Source organism: Chiloscyllium punctatum, chromosome 9 (assembly GCF_047496795.1).
Source record: "Chiloscyllium punctatum isolate Juve2018m chromosome 9, sChiPun1.3, whole genome shotgun sequence".
Classification (NCBI taxonomy): Eukaryota; Metazoa; Chordata; class Chondrichthyes; order Orectolobiformes; family Hemiscylliidae; genus Chiloscyllium; species Chiloscyllium punctatum.
In genome coordinates this window covers 96,280,340-96,302,249 of record NC_092747.1, presented here as the reverse complement: position 1 = coordinate 96,302,249, position 21,910 = coordinate 96,280,340, and the positions used below count along the sequence as shown (strand labels likewise).

General features: G+C 39.8%; 1 protein-coding gene across 5 annotated transcripts in view; it reads right to left on the bottom strand.

Moving 5' to 3' along the window:
- The window catches only part of rbm26 (RNA binding motif protein 26), a 76,752-nt gene extending 55,804 nt beyond the window's left edge, over positions 1 to 20,948 (bottom strand). For 2 of the 5 annotated variants that reach the window (XM_072577913.1, XM_072577914.1), the window contains exons 1-6: positions 20,351 to 20,948; positions 10,814 to 10,932; positions 7,454 to 7,495; positions 4,237 to 4,373; positions 4,052 to 4,143; positions 264 to 454 (exon numbers count right to left, since the gene is read on the bottom strand). In XM_072577913.1, coding sequence (XP_072434014.1) covers positions 264 to 454; positions 4,052 to 4,143; positions 4,237 to 4,373; positions 7,454 to 7,495; positions 10,814 to 10,932; positions 20,351 to 20,409 — 640 coding nt within the window. In that variant the 5' untranslated portion in view covers positions 20,410 to 20,948. The remainder of the gene's footprint in view (positions 1 to 263; positions 455 to 4,051; positions 4,144 to 4,236; positions 4,374 to 7,453; positions 7,496 to 10,813; positions 10,933 to 20,350) is intronic. The other 3 variants (XM_072577916.1, XM_072577915.1, XM_072577917.1) reach the window with 3 other exon arrangements.
- Between the last annotated feature and the right edge of the window lie 962 nt (positions 20,949 to 21,910).

Genomic DNA, 21,910 nt, shown 5'->3' with positions numbered 1-21,910 from the left:
TGAAAAGAGACCCTATGTAGCCAAAGAGAATATACTTATCTAATTAAAAGCATAGTATGCCTATTCAATATGCCAAATCTCATCAGATTTAGTTTTCATTTCAATTGAATACATAAAAGCCAAAGACTACCCTACAGAATTCCTTTAAGTGTTCACAAGCTTAATCAATCACAGTATTCAGGACCACAAGTTAGCATAAAATACTGACCCAAGTTATTTTTAAATAGAAAGCTCAAGACTTATTTACATCTGAATATAACTACCTCTGCTTCTACTCCTGCTTCTGCTCCTGTCCCTGTTTCTTTCCTTACTCCAACTGCGACTCCGACTTCTACTGTAGCTTCGGCTTCTTCCTCTTCTTCTGTTGTATCTGTCCCTGTATGAATCTCTCCTTGATGGATATCGGTCGTACTCCCTTTTACGAGAACGATCGTTTTTTCTGTCATCGCGGTTTCTAAAAGTTAACAGAAACTGTAACATTACTGAATAATAATCTGACTGCTCCCCTGGCCTCAACTGAAAGCTATGCACTCATTAGGCAACTATTCAAATCTAGCCGATTATGCACTTTTCTAATCCAGCTAGACTGACATTCTTCCTGCTGAATAGAAACTTCATGTAGGTTTCAGAACAATGCTCTGATAGGCTGTTCCAAGGTTAATTTATTATATGATACACCTAATCAATAAAACATAGTGTTCTCACAGTTAATCATCCTTGATTTTCAGCATCCAAGATTTCATAGAATGGTAACATTTTAATTTCCGTTAGATTGACCAATTCAATTCTAAGGTAAATGTACAATGTGTGCTGAGTCAAAGGCAGCAGGAAGTTTAGCCAAGGTAGCAACACCATAACTGGACTAAATGTGATTAGGTTTTTGCAGGCATGGGTGAGGAAAAGGGAATAACACTGGGAATAAAAGACAGGGAGCCCTATCCCAACTTGGGATTCACTTCTTTGGATAGTACCATGGATGCCATTATTCTTGGATTTTAGGTTTAGTTTAGGTTTGACACTTTAATTTGTACATGAACAATAGCGAGACGTACAGTCATCTGGAGTTGAGACACATTGCTGTGTAGTTCCAATACCTTCTGTTCTATTCCTGGGCTTGGGCAAGAACTTTTTTTATATATATTTAAAGATTAGTTCAGATAATTTAAGCACTTCATACAATTTGAAGCATTTCATTTGCATAAAAAACAAATTTGGACAGACATCCTGTCTAGAAACAAGGAGCTTGCAACACAATTGAGACGCATGAAATGATTCCAATAAGTCAGTACATTACAGGAAGGGGTGAAGAAAGCAGATTAATAAGTTAGCAATTGAGAAATAAAAATGTCCTAAATTTCAATTAAGTGAAAATGAACTCAGCCATAACCTTTCTGAAGTCCTTGCCATTATAAGCACATAGTTTTGATATGGCATACGTGGATGTTGGGTACTGACAAAGGAACAAGTTATCTTTTGAACAAAGGATTATTATTGCACTTGTGATTAATGAACTTAGACTACACACATAAAAAGAAAATGATCAACAAAAATAAAACCGGAGTACAATATTTTAGGAATAAGGAAATGACAAAGAAAGAGAACATACTTTACGGTATCTTTATAGATGAAAATACTACAAACCTCTCAAAAGTAATAAGAATTCAGAGACAATTACTTGCAGAGATTTGATTAGTTACTTTTTTTTCCAAAGTTCCAAAGAAAGTAACAGGGATTAATAGACCAATCTTCTAGACCTGATGACCTACATCCGAGTGATGGAAAAAAGTAGCTGCCGAGATAGTACTAGTCGTCACCTTTCAAAAAATATAGTCGAATGTAGCCTGCACATTGAACATCGGCAAATGCAACCAAATTTGAAAAAAATGACAGCAAAATACAATGAAGAACCACAGAGTTGAAGCATGTGGACTAAATGTTATATTTGCAGAATTCACAAATCTAGGTATAAATAGAGTTGAAATGTGGATACAAAGATGCTTCAAGGGAATTTGGCACGACTACATGAGTGGACAAAAATTTGGTACATGGAATACAATTGCGAGAAATGTGTTTTAATTCAGTTTGGTTGGAAAAACAGAAATAGAGTGTTTTGTAAATGTTAAGAGACTAAGAAGTGTTAAACTTCAGAGGGATTTGGGTGCCCTTGTTTAAGTCACTGAAAGTTAACATCCAAGCATAAAGCAATGACATCAGGATTTGAGTACAGAAATAAAAAGATCTTACTGCAATTACATAGAGCCATGGTGGATCACACCTGGAGTACTTAGCACAATTCAGGTCTCCACACTTCTAGGAAAATATACTTGCAATGAGGATTGTAATAAATCTTCACCAAATTCATTCATAAAACTGAGATTGTCTTATCAGGAAATAATAGACTGGACCTTGATTCTTGAGGGTTTAGAAAAATGAGAGGTGATCTCTTTCAAACATATAAAATGCTTTTCACGATCAACAGGGTAGCTACAGGAAGGATGTTTCTCCTGAGGGGTTGTCTAGACCAGGGGCAGAGTCTCAGGATAAGGATTTAGTAAACAGGAGAAATTTCTTTACAGGTTGGTAAATCCTTGGAATTCCCTTAAAGCACTGCTGACTTCACAGTGCCAGGGACCTGGAGTTCATTCTTGCCTTGGTTGCTTCTCCGTGTGGAGTTTGCACATTCTCTGTGTCTGCATGGGTTTCTGCCAGGTGCTCCGGTTTCTTCCTCCAGTCCAAATACGTACAGGCTAGGTGGATAGGCTGTGTTAAGTGCAGTGTTACATGGATAGTGTTACATGGTGCTGGGTCAGGGTGGGATGCAAACTCAACAGGCCAAATGGTCTCTTTCCACACTGTAGAGATCCTAAGATTTTATGATTAAGAGGGCTGTTGAGTATAAACAGAGTGGTAACTTCTACATGTTGAAAGCATTATGGAATATAGGGATAACGCTGGAAAATGGGGATGTTATAAATCCGAATGTAGTGGACCTGCAAGACAGAGTGGAATCCACAGATTGCATGGCCTACTCTTGCTTCTATTTCTTACATTTCTTATACTTCTACATACTTGAGCAAGATCATGAAACACCAGTAGCACAAAAATTAAATGGGATTGTTTCTCTGAGCTAAAAATAGCAGGAAAATATCACACCAGCAGGCCATATTTGCAGCTTTCAAATTATAGATCATTGAAAATCTACTCCTTGCTATCCAGAGAGATGGCTGAGATCCTTATGCATATCTTCTAATTACAAGAAGGACACCACTACTCTTGAGAAAGGAAACAAGTCTTGAATTGATTTTCCAACTAAATTTTGAATATTGAATAAAAATTCTTACATAAACAGCATTTTGTCAATTTGTATATTTAATACAAAAAAGATTTTCAAAAACTACTCTTTCAATTGGGAAGAATCGTCACTTAGCCAAAGAAAGGAAAATTTCTATCGACTTGCAGGTGTTCAATATAATCCATTATACCAGCTAATGTGTACAGCAAATAAATCATCTTCACAAAAACAATTCACTATAAAGTGGCGGGTTTTTAAGACCTTGACACCAAAGATAAATACACAGTTTTTTCTTTGCCTGAATTTCTTGGCATGCTTCATTTTTCAAGTTGTAGCAATGTCATTGCTTCCCTTAACAAATTGATTCATACCTTAGCTATTTCTCAAACAAATTTCTGAACTTCATTCATATCGAAGTTTATGTCAAATGCATACAGTGATCAATTTTGAAATGGAGTGACAGGCTTTGCAGTGATCTCTTAAAGCTTTGGATCAAATAGGAGTAACCATATAGTGAAAATGTTTAAAAAGGATAAGTCCCTCAGAGTAAGTGGAAAATGATTAACGTAAAAAAATAAATACTGTCACTTAAAATCCTTGAGCAGAACAGCATCTTAAGAGGAAATCAAATTTGAATGGATAAATCTTTTGAGTCCAATTGTTGACAAAAGTAGTCTTCAAGGACAACACTAAAAAAAAATTGCTAATAGCTTCCCAAGGACTTTTTTTAAAAATTGCAAACTTTAAAACAGCAATTACCGGTTTTCTCTGTGTCGTGATCCTGACTGCAGTGGGCTGTGATTCAACCTCCTTGTAAATTTTTTTTCTCGATCATCTTCATCTTTGCTTCCCTATTGAAATGAACCAACATTGAAGCTGAGCAATAGATTTTTTTTAAATTATGTGACAATTTTAATAGATCATCAAAATCCTGTTAAACATACCTCTTCTTTTCTATCTTCTCTTTCTTGCCGTTGTGCAGGCTCAGATTTTACATTCACGGATGGCAATTGCTCAGATTGAGGTAGGTAACTCTTTGCAGTTATAGCTTCAAAAAGCTTTTCTACAAATGTATGGGTGTCTGAAAGGAATAATAGCAATGCTGCAATGCACTACAAAGACATAAAATTCTGCATATCTGACAATATTTTACCACAATTTAAAATGCAGGATAAATAAACGATGAAGGTAACAGTTTATTTTTCATTTTTAAATTGATTATTTCGCACAACAGACAAAATGCATGAAGCCAGAGTGGTTCTATTCAAATTCTTAAAGTGTTAGAATGCCTTCTATAGTTTTCATATCCATAGCTAAGTGTAAAATTTCAAAACCGAAGTAAAAGTATCTTCAATTTCAATTGCTTCATCTACCAAACCATGAAAGGATAAAACACAGTATCAACGGATACACAGCTCAAATGCTTGGGTCAGTCAAAAGCATGCACACCTCAGAATTCAGGAACAGGAGTAGATTATTTAAGTATTCAATTCTGTTCCACCATTCAGTAAGATCTGATCTGCTTGTGGTTTCAGCACCTGCTTCCTATCTACACCTCAATCTTAACTTCCTTATCACTAAAATCTAAACGAGCCTTGAATAAATATAAAGATTTAACATCCACTACCTTCGAAGAAAGAGAATTCCACACAAACACCTGGTTCAAGTCTCTCCCACTTAAGAGGAAATATCCTCAAATAATCCACCTGATCCAGTCCCCTCAAGATCTTGTTTTCATATGATTACCTCTCATTCTTCTAACCTCTAATGGATACAAGCTGAACCTGTCAACCTTTCCTCACAACATTATCTTCATTCCTAAGTATCAGTTGAGTGAAACTTCTACAAACTGCCTCAAAAACGTTTACACTCTTTTTCAAATATCAGAACTATGCAGTCATCTATGTATGGCCTTGCCAAAGCACTATACTACTGTAGCACAAGGCCTTTATTTTTATATTCCATTCCACTTACAATAAATGACATTTCATTTGCCTTCATAATCATTTGTGCCTGAAAGTTAACTTGCATGTTCTCGGACACATAATTCCCTAAAACTCAGTTCTTTCACTTCTCTACATTTAAACATTACTTTGTTCAGTAGTCCAGTAGTTAGCACTGTTGCCTCAAAGCGTTGGGGACCCAGGTTCAATTCCACCCTCAAGCAGTCACCCGAGTTTGCACATTGTCCGTATTTCCACTGGGTGCTCTGGTTTCCTCCCATAGTCCAAAGATGTGCAGGCTAATTGAATTGGCCATGGGAAATGCAGGGTTACAGGAATAGGGGCTGGGTCTGGAGAGTCAGTGTGGACTCAACTGGCCAAACGGTCTGATTCCACACTGTAGTGATTCTATGATTTCCTATTCTTATCAAAGTGGACAAGTTCAAATTTTCTCCACTATGCTCCATCTGCTACATTGTTTGCTCACTCAGTCATGTCTACGTAATTCCCTGTGGAGGGGACAGAAGGAGTCTGTACAACATGCTTGCCTCTTATCTTGGCATCATAAGCAAATTTAGCAGCCATATCTTTGATCCTTTCACTCAAAACACTGAGACAAATTGTAAATAATTGACAGCCAGCAATGATTCCTGTGGCGCACCATTTGACACATATTGCCAACCCAAAAAAGATAAAAACAGAAATTGCTCAAAAAACTCAGCAGGTCTCGCAGCATCTGTAGGAAAGAAAATGGAGCTAACGTTTTTGGTTTGATGAATCCTCAGAACCAGTACAGTTAATTCACCCTCTGCTTCGTATTAGTGAAGCAATCCTCTATCCGTGGCAATATAAGATTTCAACAACATGAGCTCTTACTGTGGATCATAAACTTTGATGCGGCACCTGTCAAATGTCTTCTGGAAATCATATACAGTACATCTGCTAGTTTTCCTGTATCTATGTAGTTAATACTTCCTCCTAGAACTCCAACAAAATGGACAAACAGTTTCCCTTGCAGAATACCATGCCAATTGTGCCTATTTCTAAGGTTTCTAAATGCTCTACTGTTACCTTTTTAATAACTGATTACAGCATTTTCTCTATGACAAATTTTGTGCTCGCAGGTCTCCTTTTCCTGACAAGAGGAATTACATTTGCTGTTTTCCAGTCTGATTGGACCTTGCCATAACTTCAGGAATTTTAAACACTACAATCCTAGTATTTACTATTTCAGTAGCCACTTCTTTTAACATCCAAGGGTGAAATCCATCAGGGCCAGGGTATTCGTCATATTTTAGTTCTAATAATTTCGTCAGTATCCTTTATCTGGTGATTATTATAAATTTCTCATTCCTTTTTAAACTTCTGATTCAAACTTATTTCTGGGATGCTAAATTTCACTTATCTGTCCACTCCACTAACCTACGTTCTTCTCAAGTTCAATGCTACCCTTTTTACTGTTCAATGATTTTTTTAATAAAAGCTTTTAAAATTGACCAACCCCTACACATTAAAAAGAGAAAGAAAGCACACAAACCTTTGCTTATCAGCACTTCAGCAGAAACTTGCATTACCAACTGCTGACCAATGTCATGGGTAAAGCCCAGTTTAGAGAAAATTAATTTTTAACCACCATATGAAAGTTGCAAAAATCCTGAAATTAACTTTTTTTTGGCTGAAGCGTTTAAAACATCTTAACTTTCCAACTGGTTGGCCAATTTACCCAAATTGAGTAGAAAGCTGGATCTGCACATAAGCCATAGAATATCATACCAAGTTAAAAATCGCTCAACATCAGGTTATCATCCAATAGGTTTATTTGGCAGCACTAGATTTTGGAGCACTGCTCCTTCATAAGGTGGTTGTGGATGATGGAGCAGCAGTCAAAAAGCTAGTGCTTCCCAATAAACCTGTTGGACTATAATCTGGTGTTGTGTGACTTTTAACTTTGTACAACCCGTCCAACACTGGTACCTCCAAATCATGAACGTAATACCAGTGTTTGTGATTCAAGCAGAAATCAAGTCAACATTTTATAGGCTGGACGAACGGTTGTAAAATGCATCACCTCACATATTACTACAGCCACGAGGTGCAACAGTATAAAATATTAAAAATCATCTGAAAATATAATGCAAGCAATTCTAACGACCACATTAAACTTATTTTTACATTAGAAGTTAGGTTGCAGCAAATTACTTAGCTTATCAACACACACCTGCTGTCAGGTCTAACGCATCTGCCTGGTCGTAGCTAGTACCTGCATAGCAACCAAAGACCAGAGATTACAAGCTGCTGACAGATTCATTTACTCTTGTGAATCTATCTAAGTGCAAGAAAAGACCATTAGGTTCCTGAAGCCCACTGCCCAGGCAGTAAAAATACAACTAACCCCACCCAGCTGTAAAATTACCTGGATTACCCAAAGCAAAAATCGTGCAAACTCAGAACTGTCACTGGGTAATTCCTTCCTCGGTTCTCAAGGCAATTTTAAAAGAAGCTACGGGAGACTGAATCTACATAAACACTCAAAATCTAACAATTGCCAATTTCACCTTCTGTAACAGTTACTATCCTATTCACTCAGGAATCTGACAAGCCTCTTTGCAAAGTGTTGCATAAAATTCCCACCAACTTTATGTTCAAATTCAAAAGGCAACTGACAGTGAAGAAAATACTTCAAGACATCCCTCATAACTTTTTGCCTGTTTATCCTGTATGTATAACTGTTCACCTCATCTCAATTTCGACAAACCTGACTATATATGTATATCCATCATTTTAAAAGCCTCTTCAATAGTGAAATTAAGATCCACTTGGGAATGGAGTTTGAAAAGCTGAACAAGATCATTTGCATTACATTTTAAACAAAAGATGCAGCTCCACATGGATGAGAAGGAAACGAAGTAGGGAAGCAGCGAAATTACACCTTTATGGTCACACATAACTTGAATGCAAAACAGCGAAGCTATAATACGCAGAATATGAAAATACGTTGAAGTCATTATCATAAGGAACAAGTCTATTGGGAGAGCTGCACAGGTAAATGGAGCATCATAATGAAAAGAAAGCAACCTCAATTTAGGTGATGCATATATATAGTGGACCTAGACTGCAGATATCATGATTAAAACAAAACCTGAATTTAAAGTAACTACATAAAAAAAAGAGTAGAGTAGCAACCTTTATAGTATGTATGATTGCACAAGGTTAAGATAAATGCACTCAAATAGCTTTAGACACTCAACCTCAAGAACATTCTAGATAAAGCGAGAGAGAAACTGGAATTAAACTCCTTCTATTCCACTAAAATACACTGCCTTAATTGAAGTACACACAAATACTCAACAGACAGACCAGACTGATACCTCTGGTCTATTAACTGGAAATGGATCAAGTTGCCCATAAACTTATTTTTAATAAAAAGCAAAACAAAGCTTTTAATTTAAAGCTCCTTCGACCAACTTCCTGACTTTATAGAAAAAGAAACAAGGCTAAACTACCTACTAGCCAAGCAACTCATGATCTTCATATGATGACAGTTTATTTTTATCTTCTCTCACTTCAGCATTCCCAGCACATTTCATACCCCCGGGCCAGCTTTGCAATAATCCCTGCTGCACCCTAATTCCAGCCTATTTAATACTTCTCCCAACCTCCATCAGCAATTAAAGCACACTTCATAATTACCCCGTCTGTTTCATAGTGATAGAGTCATACAGTCATAGAGTTTACAGCACAAAACAGTTGCCTCAGTCCAACTCATCCATGCCGACCAGATATTCCAACACAATCTAGTCCCACCTGCCAGCACTCGGCCCATCACCCTCCAAACCTTTCCTATTCATATACCCTTCCAGATGTCTTTTAAATGTTGTAATTGTACTAGCCTCCACCACTTCCTCTGGCAGCTCATTCCATATATGTACCACTCTCTGCATGAAAAGGTTGCCCCTTCGGTCCCTTATATCTTTCCCCTCTCACCCCAAACCTATGCCCTCTCATTCTGAACTCCCCCACCCCAAAGGAAAAGACCTTGTCTATTTATCCTATCCATGCCCCTCATGATTTTATAAAACTCTACGGTCACCCCTCAGCCTCCGACGCTCCAAGGAAAACAGCCCCAGCCTATTCAACCTCTCCCTATAGTTCAAATCCTCCAACACTGGCAACATTCTTCAAATATTTTCTGAATCTTTTCAAGTTCCAGAACATCCTTCCAATAGAAAGGAAACCAGAACTGATGCTAACGTCAAGGCTATTTTTTGTGAAACAATACAAGGCGTTTACAAAACAAAACCATCAGCTAACTTGTATTTGATCTCCCCGATGTAGAAGAAATTTCACCATAAGTGGACAATACAAAACACTACACTGAAAGTGCAAGTGAAGTAACAAGTAAGACCTCAGGGTATTTTGTGAATGGGAGGCTCCTATTTCTCCACTTGCATGGGAAGATGCCTTGGTCAGGATATAAGACTGCACTCAAGTGTCATGGAGGGAAACTCATCCCAGCAAACTCAAGAATGCTAAAAGGATAAACTCTGGAGTAGATGTATTTGGGCTGGAAATCAAACAAGGAGGCCAGAGCAACAAACACTAAGGACAGTTATAATCATGTGTGTGGAACAGAAAGGAGGGAATAGACATGGTTTTCAACCACAATGAAGGGAAATCCTAAGTTGAAACACAAAAGGCACAAAGTAAGTGTTGATACAGAAGACTGTTTCATCAGAACTGATGGGATAAAGCAGCTGGATGAATACAAACCAAACCATCAAGCACTGTATGAAAACTTAGCTGACAATAAATCTTAATTCATTCCCACACTGATTGCATTTTTTTGGCCAACAGCTCTTGCTGATTCATAGAATTCCTACAGTATGGAAACAGGCCTTTTGGCCCAACAAGTCCACACCGACCCTCTGAAGAGTATCCCACCCAGACCTATCCCTATCACTCCACAATGGACCTACACATCCCTGAACACTATGGTCAATTCACCTAGCCTGCACATCTTTGGACTGTGGGACGAAACCGGAACAACTGGAGGAAACCCATGCACACACGGGAAGAATGTGCAAACTTCACACAGACAGTTGCCCAAGCCTGGAATCAAACCCAGGTCCCTGGCACTGTGAGGCAGCAGTGCTAATCACTGAGCCATTGTGCCACCTATATTACTTTGTTATTTTCATTCATACATCCACGACATTAATCTTTGGTTTCTTCCCTTCTTCCATTGCCTACTGCTTATGCCTTGTACCATCTTCTTTTTTGTTATTTAATTCATCCTATCATTCAACCCATCACAGATCCATCCTTTCTTCTCCCATTCTTGCTAATAAACAAGCACATCTCAAAGCACTTTTAGCTCTGCTGAAAGATCATCATTCTGACACTTACACCAATGCAACCAGACCAGCGTATTCCCGATATCTTGATATTTTGGATTTTCTGCATCTCAATGATTTTGCTTTTACACATTTTTAAATATGCAGACACAAAAGTATGAAACATCTCTGGATATCATTCACGGCACCAAAAGATAGAAAACTAACACTTTTTTTTACTATACCTTTCTGCAGGAAGACATCTAATTGGTCAACACACAGTGCCTTCAACTCCTTCTCACTTTTATCCTTTTTTACCAAAGCAACAACATATTTAGCAAGTGCGGATGGATCTGCATCACATCTGCAACAGAATAAAAACAGAAAAATACTTAAAGCTATAATATTTAAATTCCATTATGCTGTTAACAAAAAAATGTGCTTAAATTTGTTGTGTATATTTTTGCTTTAAGAGGTTGGAAATGACTCACTTTACAAATTACTACAAAACTTCCAATTTTGAAATGATCACCTTTCACAAAAGTCTCAGATTGCCAGCTTTCCCTCTTCCATTCACAGCCACAAAGTCAGTGTTCAAGTCCCACCTGCCTCAGCCATGCATCATGACTGGTCTGAGCATTTTGATTAAAAATATCTATATGAAGGTACAACATGCAGTGTCACAATATTGGTTGACATGATACATTATGAATTGGCAGAAACATGGAATCCTAGAGTAGTAATACTATAGAAGGCCACAGGAGCACAGTCCATCATATCCATTTGGTTCACTGCTCAATTCTCCCCTATCTTTTCCTCATAGCACTATGAAAAAAATTGCTCTTGACAAACTCTGGTGTACATTGAGTCAAGATCAGACAGGGGAATGTATTGATAGATGGTTCCAGAGCAGAAAATAGAGGGAAATTCTTCAGATCAGCAGTAGGTGGGAAGTGGCAAAACTTGCAAATGATATCATAATGCAGGGATATTATTAACAATACAAGAATGCATCAGAATTCAAGAAAACAGACAGATTGCAGAGTAGACAGTTAAAGGGCAAATGATGTACAATTATTGGGAAATGCGGAATGATGTACTTTGTTCAGACAACGAAGCTACTAATTTCTTAGACAACTGACCTCAGGGAAGGTTGCTCACAAAGACTAGATTAGATTACTTAGTGTGGAAACAGGCCCTTCGGCCCAACAAGTCCACACCAACCCTCCGAAGAGCAACCCACCCAGACCCATTCCCCAACATTTACCCCTTCACCTAACACTACGGGCAATTTTTAGCGTGGCCAATTCACCTAACCTGCACATTTTTGGACTGTGTGAGGAAACCGGAGCACCTGGAGGAAACCCACGCAGACACGGGGAGAATGTGCAAACTCCACACAGACAGTTGCCTGAGATGGGAATTGAACCTGGGTCTCTGGCGCTGTGAGGTGGCAGTGCTAACCACTGTGCCACCATGCCACCCATCTGTGGTAAGGTTTATACTTTTCCTGAAGATAGTTTAAATCTGGTGCCAACATCATGAGCTCAACAGTATCGATATGATCAAACAGGTAAGCAGTTTATTGAACTATTCACAGTGAACAAGCCAGCAAATTAAAAGCACTCAATAATTTTCCTGTTTCTTTTTAAACACTGAGATGCTAAAGATTATGATGTGGCCAAACAAAGACAAGTATAAAAACGAACAGAAATACAGGATTTCAGGGCCAGTGATGATGTTCAACACCAATTGTGAAGTTAGCTTGCCATGACAAAGACAGCTAAATCTCATTCAACAAGGTCTAATTTTTAAAGAGACCTCTATTGTGAGATTAATAGCACATGTGGACATTTTTGTTAACTTGATCAATTTCTATTTATGTCTGGAAAAACGACCTCATCAGAAGACACGCTTAAGAAGCGCACAGTCAATCACAGACACTAACCTTTGGGTGCCAGCCTTATTCTGGATGCATACAAATTTAGGCAAAACACTTCTGGAATATTCAAGATGAGACTGAAAATTTGAAGTAGTACAGAAATGAGAGCAGAAACAATCCAAAAGATAAACTTAAAGCAAACTGGTAGAGGTCTTCGCCATTATAAAAAGTTTGTAAAGGGCAAACATGGTGAAATGTCCTCAACTTGTATGCAAATCTAGACCAGAAGAAATAAATGTAGGAGAGCCAATGAAACAAAGATCAAACAAATCATTTTGGAGAAATCTTTTTACAGAAAGTGATAAAAATGTGGGAAGTGTGACCATGTGGAGTGACTGAAGCAGGTAGCACACACTGACTTCAAGGAAACCTTAATGTATATGCACAGAAAATTAAATGGAAGGAAAGGAACACAAAATGGGAAGTACCTTATACCTTAAATACAATTCACCAATTGGAACAAATGGCCCACTCCTGTGCTGTAGATTCCACAATTTTAATTCTCTCATAGGACTTGGGCACTGCTGGCTGAACAGCACTTATTGCAGGTCCCTAGCTGCCTAGGGTGGTCAAGCTGCCTGCTTGAACCACTGCAGTCCACACGCTGTGGTTAGATCCACAATGCTATTAGGGACAGATTTTCAGGATTTCGACCCAGTGACAGCAAAGGAATGACATGTCAGAATGACAAGTCAGAATGGCGAGTGGTTTGGAGGGAGACTTGCATGTGGTAGTGTTCCACATGTCTGCTCAAATTCAGTCTGAAAACCACTTATAGCTGTTGAATGAACAGGGAGACATAGCCTCAGAACCTCAAACTTCGACTCACTGTCGGTTCATAGATGCTTAATGATATCAAACCACATACGCGCTAACTTGACTTTGGTGGGAGCAAGTACAGTGATAAGGCCCTTAGTGATTGTCACTACTGATTAAGGTGCATCCACTACCACACGAGGATGTTGGCCGTAATGGATAAAGCTGACAATGAATGTTTACTCAGAAGTAGCCAGTATGGCAATGTTCAGCAGGAATTGTCTTCAGTTGCTTGCTGTCCATCTGCAAATACTACTCAAATAAGGGCACCTGAAAGCATCAGCTCTGTTGATTCTGTTTCAGGATATAAAGTTAATTAGAGTGAAAATGGGACAACATCTGGTGTGAAGCTATTGCAATATGCTAGTCTTTCACTCAACAACCTGATTTGTTAGCCATTGTAGAGAGTACCCCAGACCAAGAGAAATCCATTGGGACTATATGGTTAAATATGCTTTCTTATTATTTTGCCTATGACTAGTGAATACCAGCTTCAGTAAAATTCTCTGCTGCATCACAAGCATTTTCCCAAAAGTTCAGCCTAATGTAAAGCTTGACAAAAATTCTGATCCATCTATCCATTACCCTGACTTTGAGGATCTTGGTAATGAGAAGTTATAATATTGAATCCTGAAGAATGAATGGAGGTCTAAAACATAATGAATTTCAACACGTAGAAAATGTTAGCTAACAAACTGGTGATTAAGAGGAGCTTATGCTCGAAACGTTGACTCTCATGCTTGCTGCCTGACTCTGATCTCCAACATCTGCAGTCCTCACTTTTTCCTGGTGATTAAGGTTGTAAATTATAAAGCAAATTAAAAATGAAACACAAAAGAACAAAAATAACAATAAACAAGTTTCAAATGTAATTTTGATTAACATAAATGAAGGAATACCTAATAAAGTTAGATATATTAAATTTTTCAGATCTATGAAAGCTATTTATACACAGCGTTTCACAGGTGTCCATGAAACTGATGTCAGATTTTGTGGTAAGGATACCACCTTAAGTTGCTCTTTGCAAAATGGAGAAATAACAGATGATTATTAAAACTAAAACCCATTTCTTGGCCTGTTAAAATCTTCTATGATTAAGCAAGTAGGTATTTATTTGACTTCTAGAAGTAAATGTTAGACCAAAGATAAAAATAAAAGGCAAAGCTCAAATTCAACAGTACAAATAATGTAAATTTAAATAATTTGTGAGGGTGTATGTAATATTTATATACATCATGGACAGTTTCTACTGACAACAGAGGAAACTAAAATCAACACTGGATTTCATACTGCTGTAGCAGGTTATTCAGTGCAGCTGCATTGGTTAGAGACTTAGCCCTGAACACTTGAGCTTACAACAATTTGTCCACTAAGTTATTGAAAGCGCGAGTGAGTAATATTGCAGTGAGGGAAAGAGAGGTACAAATGAACATTTTCCTTAACAGCAAAACACCTGAAGAGAAAGTGAATTAAAGCTGTTGAAATCAAAAGATAAATGGAATAAATACTGTAAAATCAAAGAAGGCAAAGATTGGTTTAGGAAGAAAATTGAAAAGAGAAGATATTTAGTCTTAAAAACAGTTTGAACAAGACACAATCATTTACTCCAATTACTTTCAGTCACCTTTATGTAGTAGTCATCACATGTCACATCTTAAGAGTTTTTACTTGTAATTACCAGACCTAAACATCAGTAACAGGTTTAGTTCATATCCATCATGTAAGGAACATTGATAGAGTCCATACCTCTGAGCCAGAAGATACAGGATAAAGCCCAGCTTATAAAAAGAGATACATTCTGTCATGTCTGAACAGATTGATTACAAGTACATTGCTCACAACCACAGCAATTTGCATCTTGTTTTGATCTGGTTAGTATTTGGACAAGTGTTCACCTGGGAACTGTAGGGTTTAAAAGTGTCTTGTCATACAAATGTGTCACTACCTCGGGGCTAGAAGATGCAGGTTCAAGTACTAGCTGCCGCAAAAGTGTTATCACATATCCAAATAGGTTGTAAATATTACAACCTCATACAATTGTTGAGGGAGACACCAAAATGCCCTTCCTGTGAAGCCAAGAGCAAAGCATGCAACTCAGATGGTAAGACTCAGATACAGTAGGCTGCTTTATATTGTCCTGCAAAGTCGTCCGAATTGAGTACAGATGGACTTGAGAACGCTCTCAGTAATGGAATTCATTCGCTACCCAGGTTCTCTCTATATTTGCATATAATCTCAGATACCCCTTGCTGAATGGTGACTCATTTTTGAATAAATAACTGCTATCATTATTCAACTCACGATTACTGCGGCCATGACAGGTGACCCAATGTTTTTACATAATCACATGATCTAAAAGGTATTGGGATAACCTTCTCATGCCAAATTAGGATAGTAAGGAGCATCCACAAAGCAGAGCAAATGGAATAAGAGTTAACAACTTAATTCAGTAAAGACATTGTCATGGAATTGTACAGCACGGAAACTGACCCTTTCATCCAACTCGTCCATGCCTACCAGTTATCCGAAACTAATCTAGTCCCATTTATTAATATTTGGCCCATATGCCCCTAAAACCTTCCTATTCATGTACCTATCCAGACGCCTTTTAAATGTTATAATTTCATCAGCCTGCACCACTTCCTCTGGCAGCTCATTCCATTCACATACCCTCAAGTCTTTTTTTAAAATCTTTCCATTCTCACCTTAAAATTATGTCCTCTAGTTTTGGAATCCGTTACCCTGAAGAAAAGACCTTGGTTATTCATCCCATCCATGCTCATGGCTTTTTAAACTTCTCTAAGTTCACCCCTCAGCCTCCTATGTTCTGAATTATGAACCTATACCCCAAGATCTCTTTGTTTGACAATACTCCCAAGGCCAAGAGAGGGAAGCATCCCAGGTTTAATTCCAACTGCAGATGTAGTGTCCCAATTTATTCTTTCATCACTTTTCCTATTGTTTAATAAAATTGAATGTGACAAACTGATAAAATCTTTGCCCCTCAGTCAAATGAAAGACTGTTTTACCAAAATAATTGGCGCAGTTGCCCTACTTGTCAGTAACAGAAACAAAAATGACAAACATACATGAATAATATAAATACTTCTTTAAGAACAGAAAATGATAAGAGGAGATGGGAGAAACTTAACAGAGAAGCAAATAAGATAGCTGTATCAGCAATAAGTTGCAAGTAAAGGTTTGGACAAAAAGTCAGAAGCAATAGCAGGCCAAGAGAAACATAAATATCAGTGGGAAAGTAAAATCAGTTAAACATAGTAGTGCACTTTAATTTCCTAGGCATAAATTATGAGTAAAATTAAATGCATACTGTACGATACACTAAGTGCCTCCAACAATTATAAAACAAAGTCTTACTCCTCAAAAGCAAAGGAAAAAGCTCAATTTTAGCATTATTTATGAGCTGAGTTGTAAGTGTCATTTAAATTATAATCTCATGTTATACGCTACAAAAGAAAGGAACAAAATAGCATGCAAAATATCTCAAGACTGCAGCAAGAAAGTTACACGTTTGACTAAGTACACTCAAGTTTTCAATATCATATTTCTTTTCTAAAAGATGGATATTGGATAAGTGTAATTAAGTAATCAAGGTCTTACAGAACAAAGAAATCCCAAATGCTGATGACTAGGAAAAAAATAACTAATATTTCAATTATCAATAACCAAGAGATGACTTTAATTCTGTTGACATTAATCTCAAGAAAATGGCTCTAGCAATCGATGGCAGTTAATATAGCAATAGCATCTGAAGTGATCCAATTAAAATTCCAAATTGCACTCTAAAAATAAGAAAATATAAAAGGCTTCCCAGGAAAACAAATAGAAACGACAAGCACAAGGGAAACCAGTCAAGTGAGCAATCCTCTTGTTGATTTCCACTCACCTAAGGAAGGAGCAAGTGAGTGAGAATGACCAGATAACTGTAGACTAAGTTACAGGTGTTCAGCAGCTAGATCAAAGGAAGAGACGATTGGATCGCATAAAGTAATGATTATCTCAGGAAAATTATGAATTTGAGGCATGTGATGGAAGGAAATGCTGGCTTAAAAGTACTTTCTTTCAAGTTTGTTCTTGGCGTGTACATGAAATAGGCAAGGTGAATTTACTGCCCTTTTTCTAGTTGGCCTGCAGAGGTACTGGTCAGCCTTCTCCTTGATCAGTTCTAGTTCATATAGTGATGGTTCTTCAACAACGGACTTTGGTAGAGACTTGCAGAAAGTGATGACTGCAGGTGCTGGAAGCCAGAGTCAATGGACGTGAAGTTGGAAAAGCACACATTGGTACAGAATTCCGACAATGACCATGGAATAGTAATCGACATCCTCATCAGGATGGTGTGTGGCTTGAAGAGGAACTTGGGAGGCAATGACCTTTGCACAACGTTGTTGCCTTTGTGCTTCTTAATAATTGATATCACAGGATAGTAGGTACTGTCAAAATAACCATAATGAGCTGCTACAGCACACATCACAGTTCATCAGCGATCAATGTTGTCTTGCGGGAAATGGGAAGCAAACGGAAGCCATATTTTCCCACAACTCCCACAGTGCCAATACCAAGACCTTTCTCCAAGACAGCATATACAAATATCCACAGAGCCCACATTTTCACCTACCCACAATAATATTTTGGACCTAAAAAATGCAAGTTTTAAGCCCTATTCTCTACCTCGAAAGAAAGCAGAAAAGGGGAGGAAAGATGACATATAAGAAAGAGAAAAGGCAAAATAGAAAAACAAACAAAGCTAGCAGGGATAATAAAGAGATTGTAATCTATAATTTATCATATACAATACCATGGAAGATCAACCATGGGTATTAACAGTCTTACTTAAGCAAGCACTTGCAGGTCAATTTTAGTTATCTGTCATGAGAAAATGCATTTAAAAGCTGTCTAATTGTGGAGGACTATATGATTTCGTCCTAATTTGAGGAATTTAAGTTGACAATTGGTTCTGCCAATATCAGCCGACTCACAAACATAAATAATCTGATCATTACTGCAGCAGCGACCCATGTTTTTTTTAAGTCCTGTGGATGGTCACTGGATTGACTGCTTCTGCATCATAAGAGAAACTGAGGACTGCAAATGCTGGAGAATCAGATCGAAAAGTGTGGTGGTGGAAAAGCACAGCAGGTCAGGTAGCATCTGAGGAGTAGGAGACTCAATGTTTTGGGCATAAGCTCTTCATCAGACATTCAACTCTCCTGCTTCTCAGATTCTGCCTGACTTGCTGTGCTTTTCTAGCACCACACTTTTCGATACTGTTTGTGCATCATGGCCACTAAAAGCAAAAAAGAGTAAGAATCTTGGAGATATCCAGCACAGAAACATCCCCTTCAGTCCAACACGTCTATGCTGACCAAATGTCCTAAATAAAACTAACACCATTTGTCAGCATTTAGCCTAAAACCCTCTAAGCCCTTGCTACTTATATAGCCATCCAGATGTCTTTCAAATATTGTAACTGTACCTGCCTCCACCACTGCATCTGGCAGTTCATTCCAGACAAGCACCATCCTCCGTATGAAAAAGTTGCCCCTTAGATCCCTTTTAAATTTTTCCTCTCTCACTTTAAACCTATTCCATTGAGATTTGGACTCCCCCCACCCCAGTGAAAATACCTTGTTGATTTAGCCTATCCATGTCCTTCACGATTATATAAACCTCAGCCTCCGACGCTCCAGGTAAAATAGCCCCAGTGTATTCAGCCTCTAGTTTTACAATTTTGTGCTCCCATTGTTAAGATCTGTCCATTGGAAGTACCCAGGTCCTACTGACATGAGCAAAAAAAACAGAGATCCATATTTTCAGTTGATTGTCTAGATGTGTAGAACATCATGCAAAACAGATGCTGGAGATCATAATCCAAAAGTGTGGCACTAGAAAAGCACAGCAGGTCAGGCAGCATCCAAGGAGCAGGAGAGTCGACGTTTTGGGCATAAGCCCTTCATCAAGAATGTCGACTTTCCTTCTCCTCAGATGCTACCTGACTGGCTGCACTTTTCCAGCACCACATTGTCGACTTCTTAAAATAACTGTTAAGGTTGAAAGAATTGAAAGGTGAAGGCATTATCATGCAAATGATCTTGTTAGGTATTTACCAGTTATTTTCAAGCAGTGTCACTACAGGGCGACAGATGTATGAAGAAATTGAGGCCCCTTTTGTAGCACAGTGGTCGTGTCCTTAACTCTGAGCCAAAGACGTAGGTTCAAAAAAAAGTCCCACCTGTCCCCGATATGTATCAAATATGTCCTAACAGGTTAATTTAAATAAATTTGAAGAACTTGGATTAATGGCAACAAATGGGGATATTTGATCAAGATTTTAGATAACAAGGAATGGTATTCATGGTGCATCAACAACAGGGCCAGTGGATAGGCCTTAAACGTTATGAAGTGCAAATTAGAGCAGTAACTTAAGAAATGCAATTACACTGTTAAGGACAAAACTTATCACTTGCCGCACAAGTTAAGATAAAGACCTTGTAAAGCTCAAGATCATGCAAGAATGGATACTATTTAACTGGACTACATCGTAGGACAAGCCTCCCTTGGCGTCCAATCCTCGGTGTTCGCTGCAGAAACGCAACTTTAAAAAAAACTAAGTACCGTACAAGTATCTGTGAGCATCTGGTAAAGTGTATTCAAAACTGTGCAACCAAGAATGGATGCTTATTACACATCCGCCAAAAGAAAAACTCACCATGTGCCAGCACTGCTTAAAAAGTAGCAATATAACGCACCAACCTTTAGAAGAAAACTTGAAAATGATCGACAAGAATGGTAAGGAGCCAAAACAAGTTTGAAGTACAGCAGGTGGGATTCTGAACTCTGAAGCTGAGCGAGTTCTCTTTTCAGGGTCATCGATTTCCATCTCTTCACCACCACCATCCCACCCCTCCTCAAATGAACTACAATACTCTGCAGTAACCCCGTGGAATCTGTTTCTTTGAACTACCCGGATATGCACTGAGCTGGTCCAAACTCTTGTACTTACATGGGTTCCAGGGTCTTGGTGAGCCACGACTTGAGGGCATCGAGGTTTTCTATCATCATTGTGATCAATGGGAGAGGAAAAGGAAAAAGGTTTATTGGGGGGGGGAGGGAAATAGCAGAGGCCGATCAGCTCTTGTCAAACACTAAACAATTTGTTGTTGGGGGGGGGCGGGGGAGGTGGCTAAGAAAGATCAGGAGGGAGGGAGGAAGGAGGGGGCTCTCTGAGTTAAAGGAGCTGGAGTTGTTTCGTCTTCCCCCTTTGCAGGGAGAAGGGGTTGGGGGAATCAGAGACCGAACATCGAAACGAAAGGCTCTTGATCCCCCTCTACCACCGAAAACAAAAATCTACAAACAGCAGCTGCGGGCTCCGGACGCTCAACGTGTCCACACACACACCCGGGGCCTGCAAACAATATTTAAAAATATATCTTTTTTTAAAAAAGTAAAGACTTGCACAACACGCCAAGAGCGTTAGGAATTTGAGACTTTAAAAAAAAATCCTTTCCCACCACAAAGTGGAAAACGTCAGGAGTATTTGAGCGGCCAGGCCCGGTCTAACTCTAACATTTCTCCCTCTTGGCGAGAGGATTCAGAAAATGGCGGCTTCCTACTCTGGGCCCGCACACGCACATCTCGCGAGATTTCCCGCTGGGCGACCAAGGGGGCGGGGCGAGGGCACTTCATGTGTATCCACCTGGATGACAAGTTCCAAACCTGCACTTACACACACAGAGACACACAGAAGGGAGAGGGAAATAAAGATGTAAAAAAGGGGAGGGGAAGGGGGAAAGGGGGAAAGGGGGAGGGGAGGGGAGGGGAGGGGAGGGGGAAAGGGGGAGGGGAGGGGAGGGGGAAGGGGAAAGGGAAAGGGGGAGGGGAGGGGGAAAGGGAAAGGGGGAGGGGAGGGGGAAAGGGAAAGGGGGAGGGGAGGGGGAAAGGGAAAGGGGAGGGAGGGGAGGGGGAAAGGGGGAGGGGGAGGGGGAAAGGGAAAGGGGGAGGGGAGGGGGAAAGGGGGAGGGGAGGGGGAAAGGGGGAGGGGAGGGGGAAAGGGGGAGGGGAGGGGGAAAGGGAAAGGGGGAGGGGAGGGGGAAAGGGAAAGGGGGAGGGAGGGGGAAAGGGGGAGGGGAGGGGGAAAGGGGGAGGGGAGGGGGAAAGGGGGAGGGGAGGGGGAAAGGGGGAGGGGAAAGGGGGAGGGGGAAAGGGGGAGGGGAGGGGGAAAGGGGGAGGGGAGGGGGAAAGGGGGAGGGGAGGGGGAAAGGGGGAGGGGAAAGGGGGAGGGGAGGGGGAAAGGGGGAGGGGAGGGGGAAAGGGGGGAGAAGGGGAAAGGGGGGGAGAAGGGGAAAGGGGGGGAAGGGGGGGAAGGGGGGGAAGGGGGGAGGGGGAAGGGGGGAGGGGGAAGGGGGGAGGGGAAAGGGGGGGAAGGGGGGAGGGGAAAGGGGGGGAAGGGGGGAGGGGAAAGGGGGGGAGGGGAAGGGGGGGGGAGGGGAAAGGGGGGGAAGGGGGGAGGGGAAAGGGGGGGAAGGGGGGAGGGGAAGGGGGGGAAGGGGGGAGGGGGGAGGGG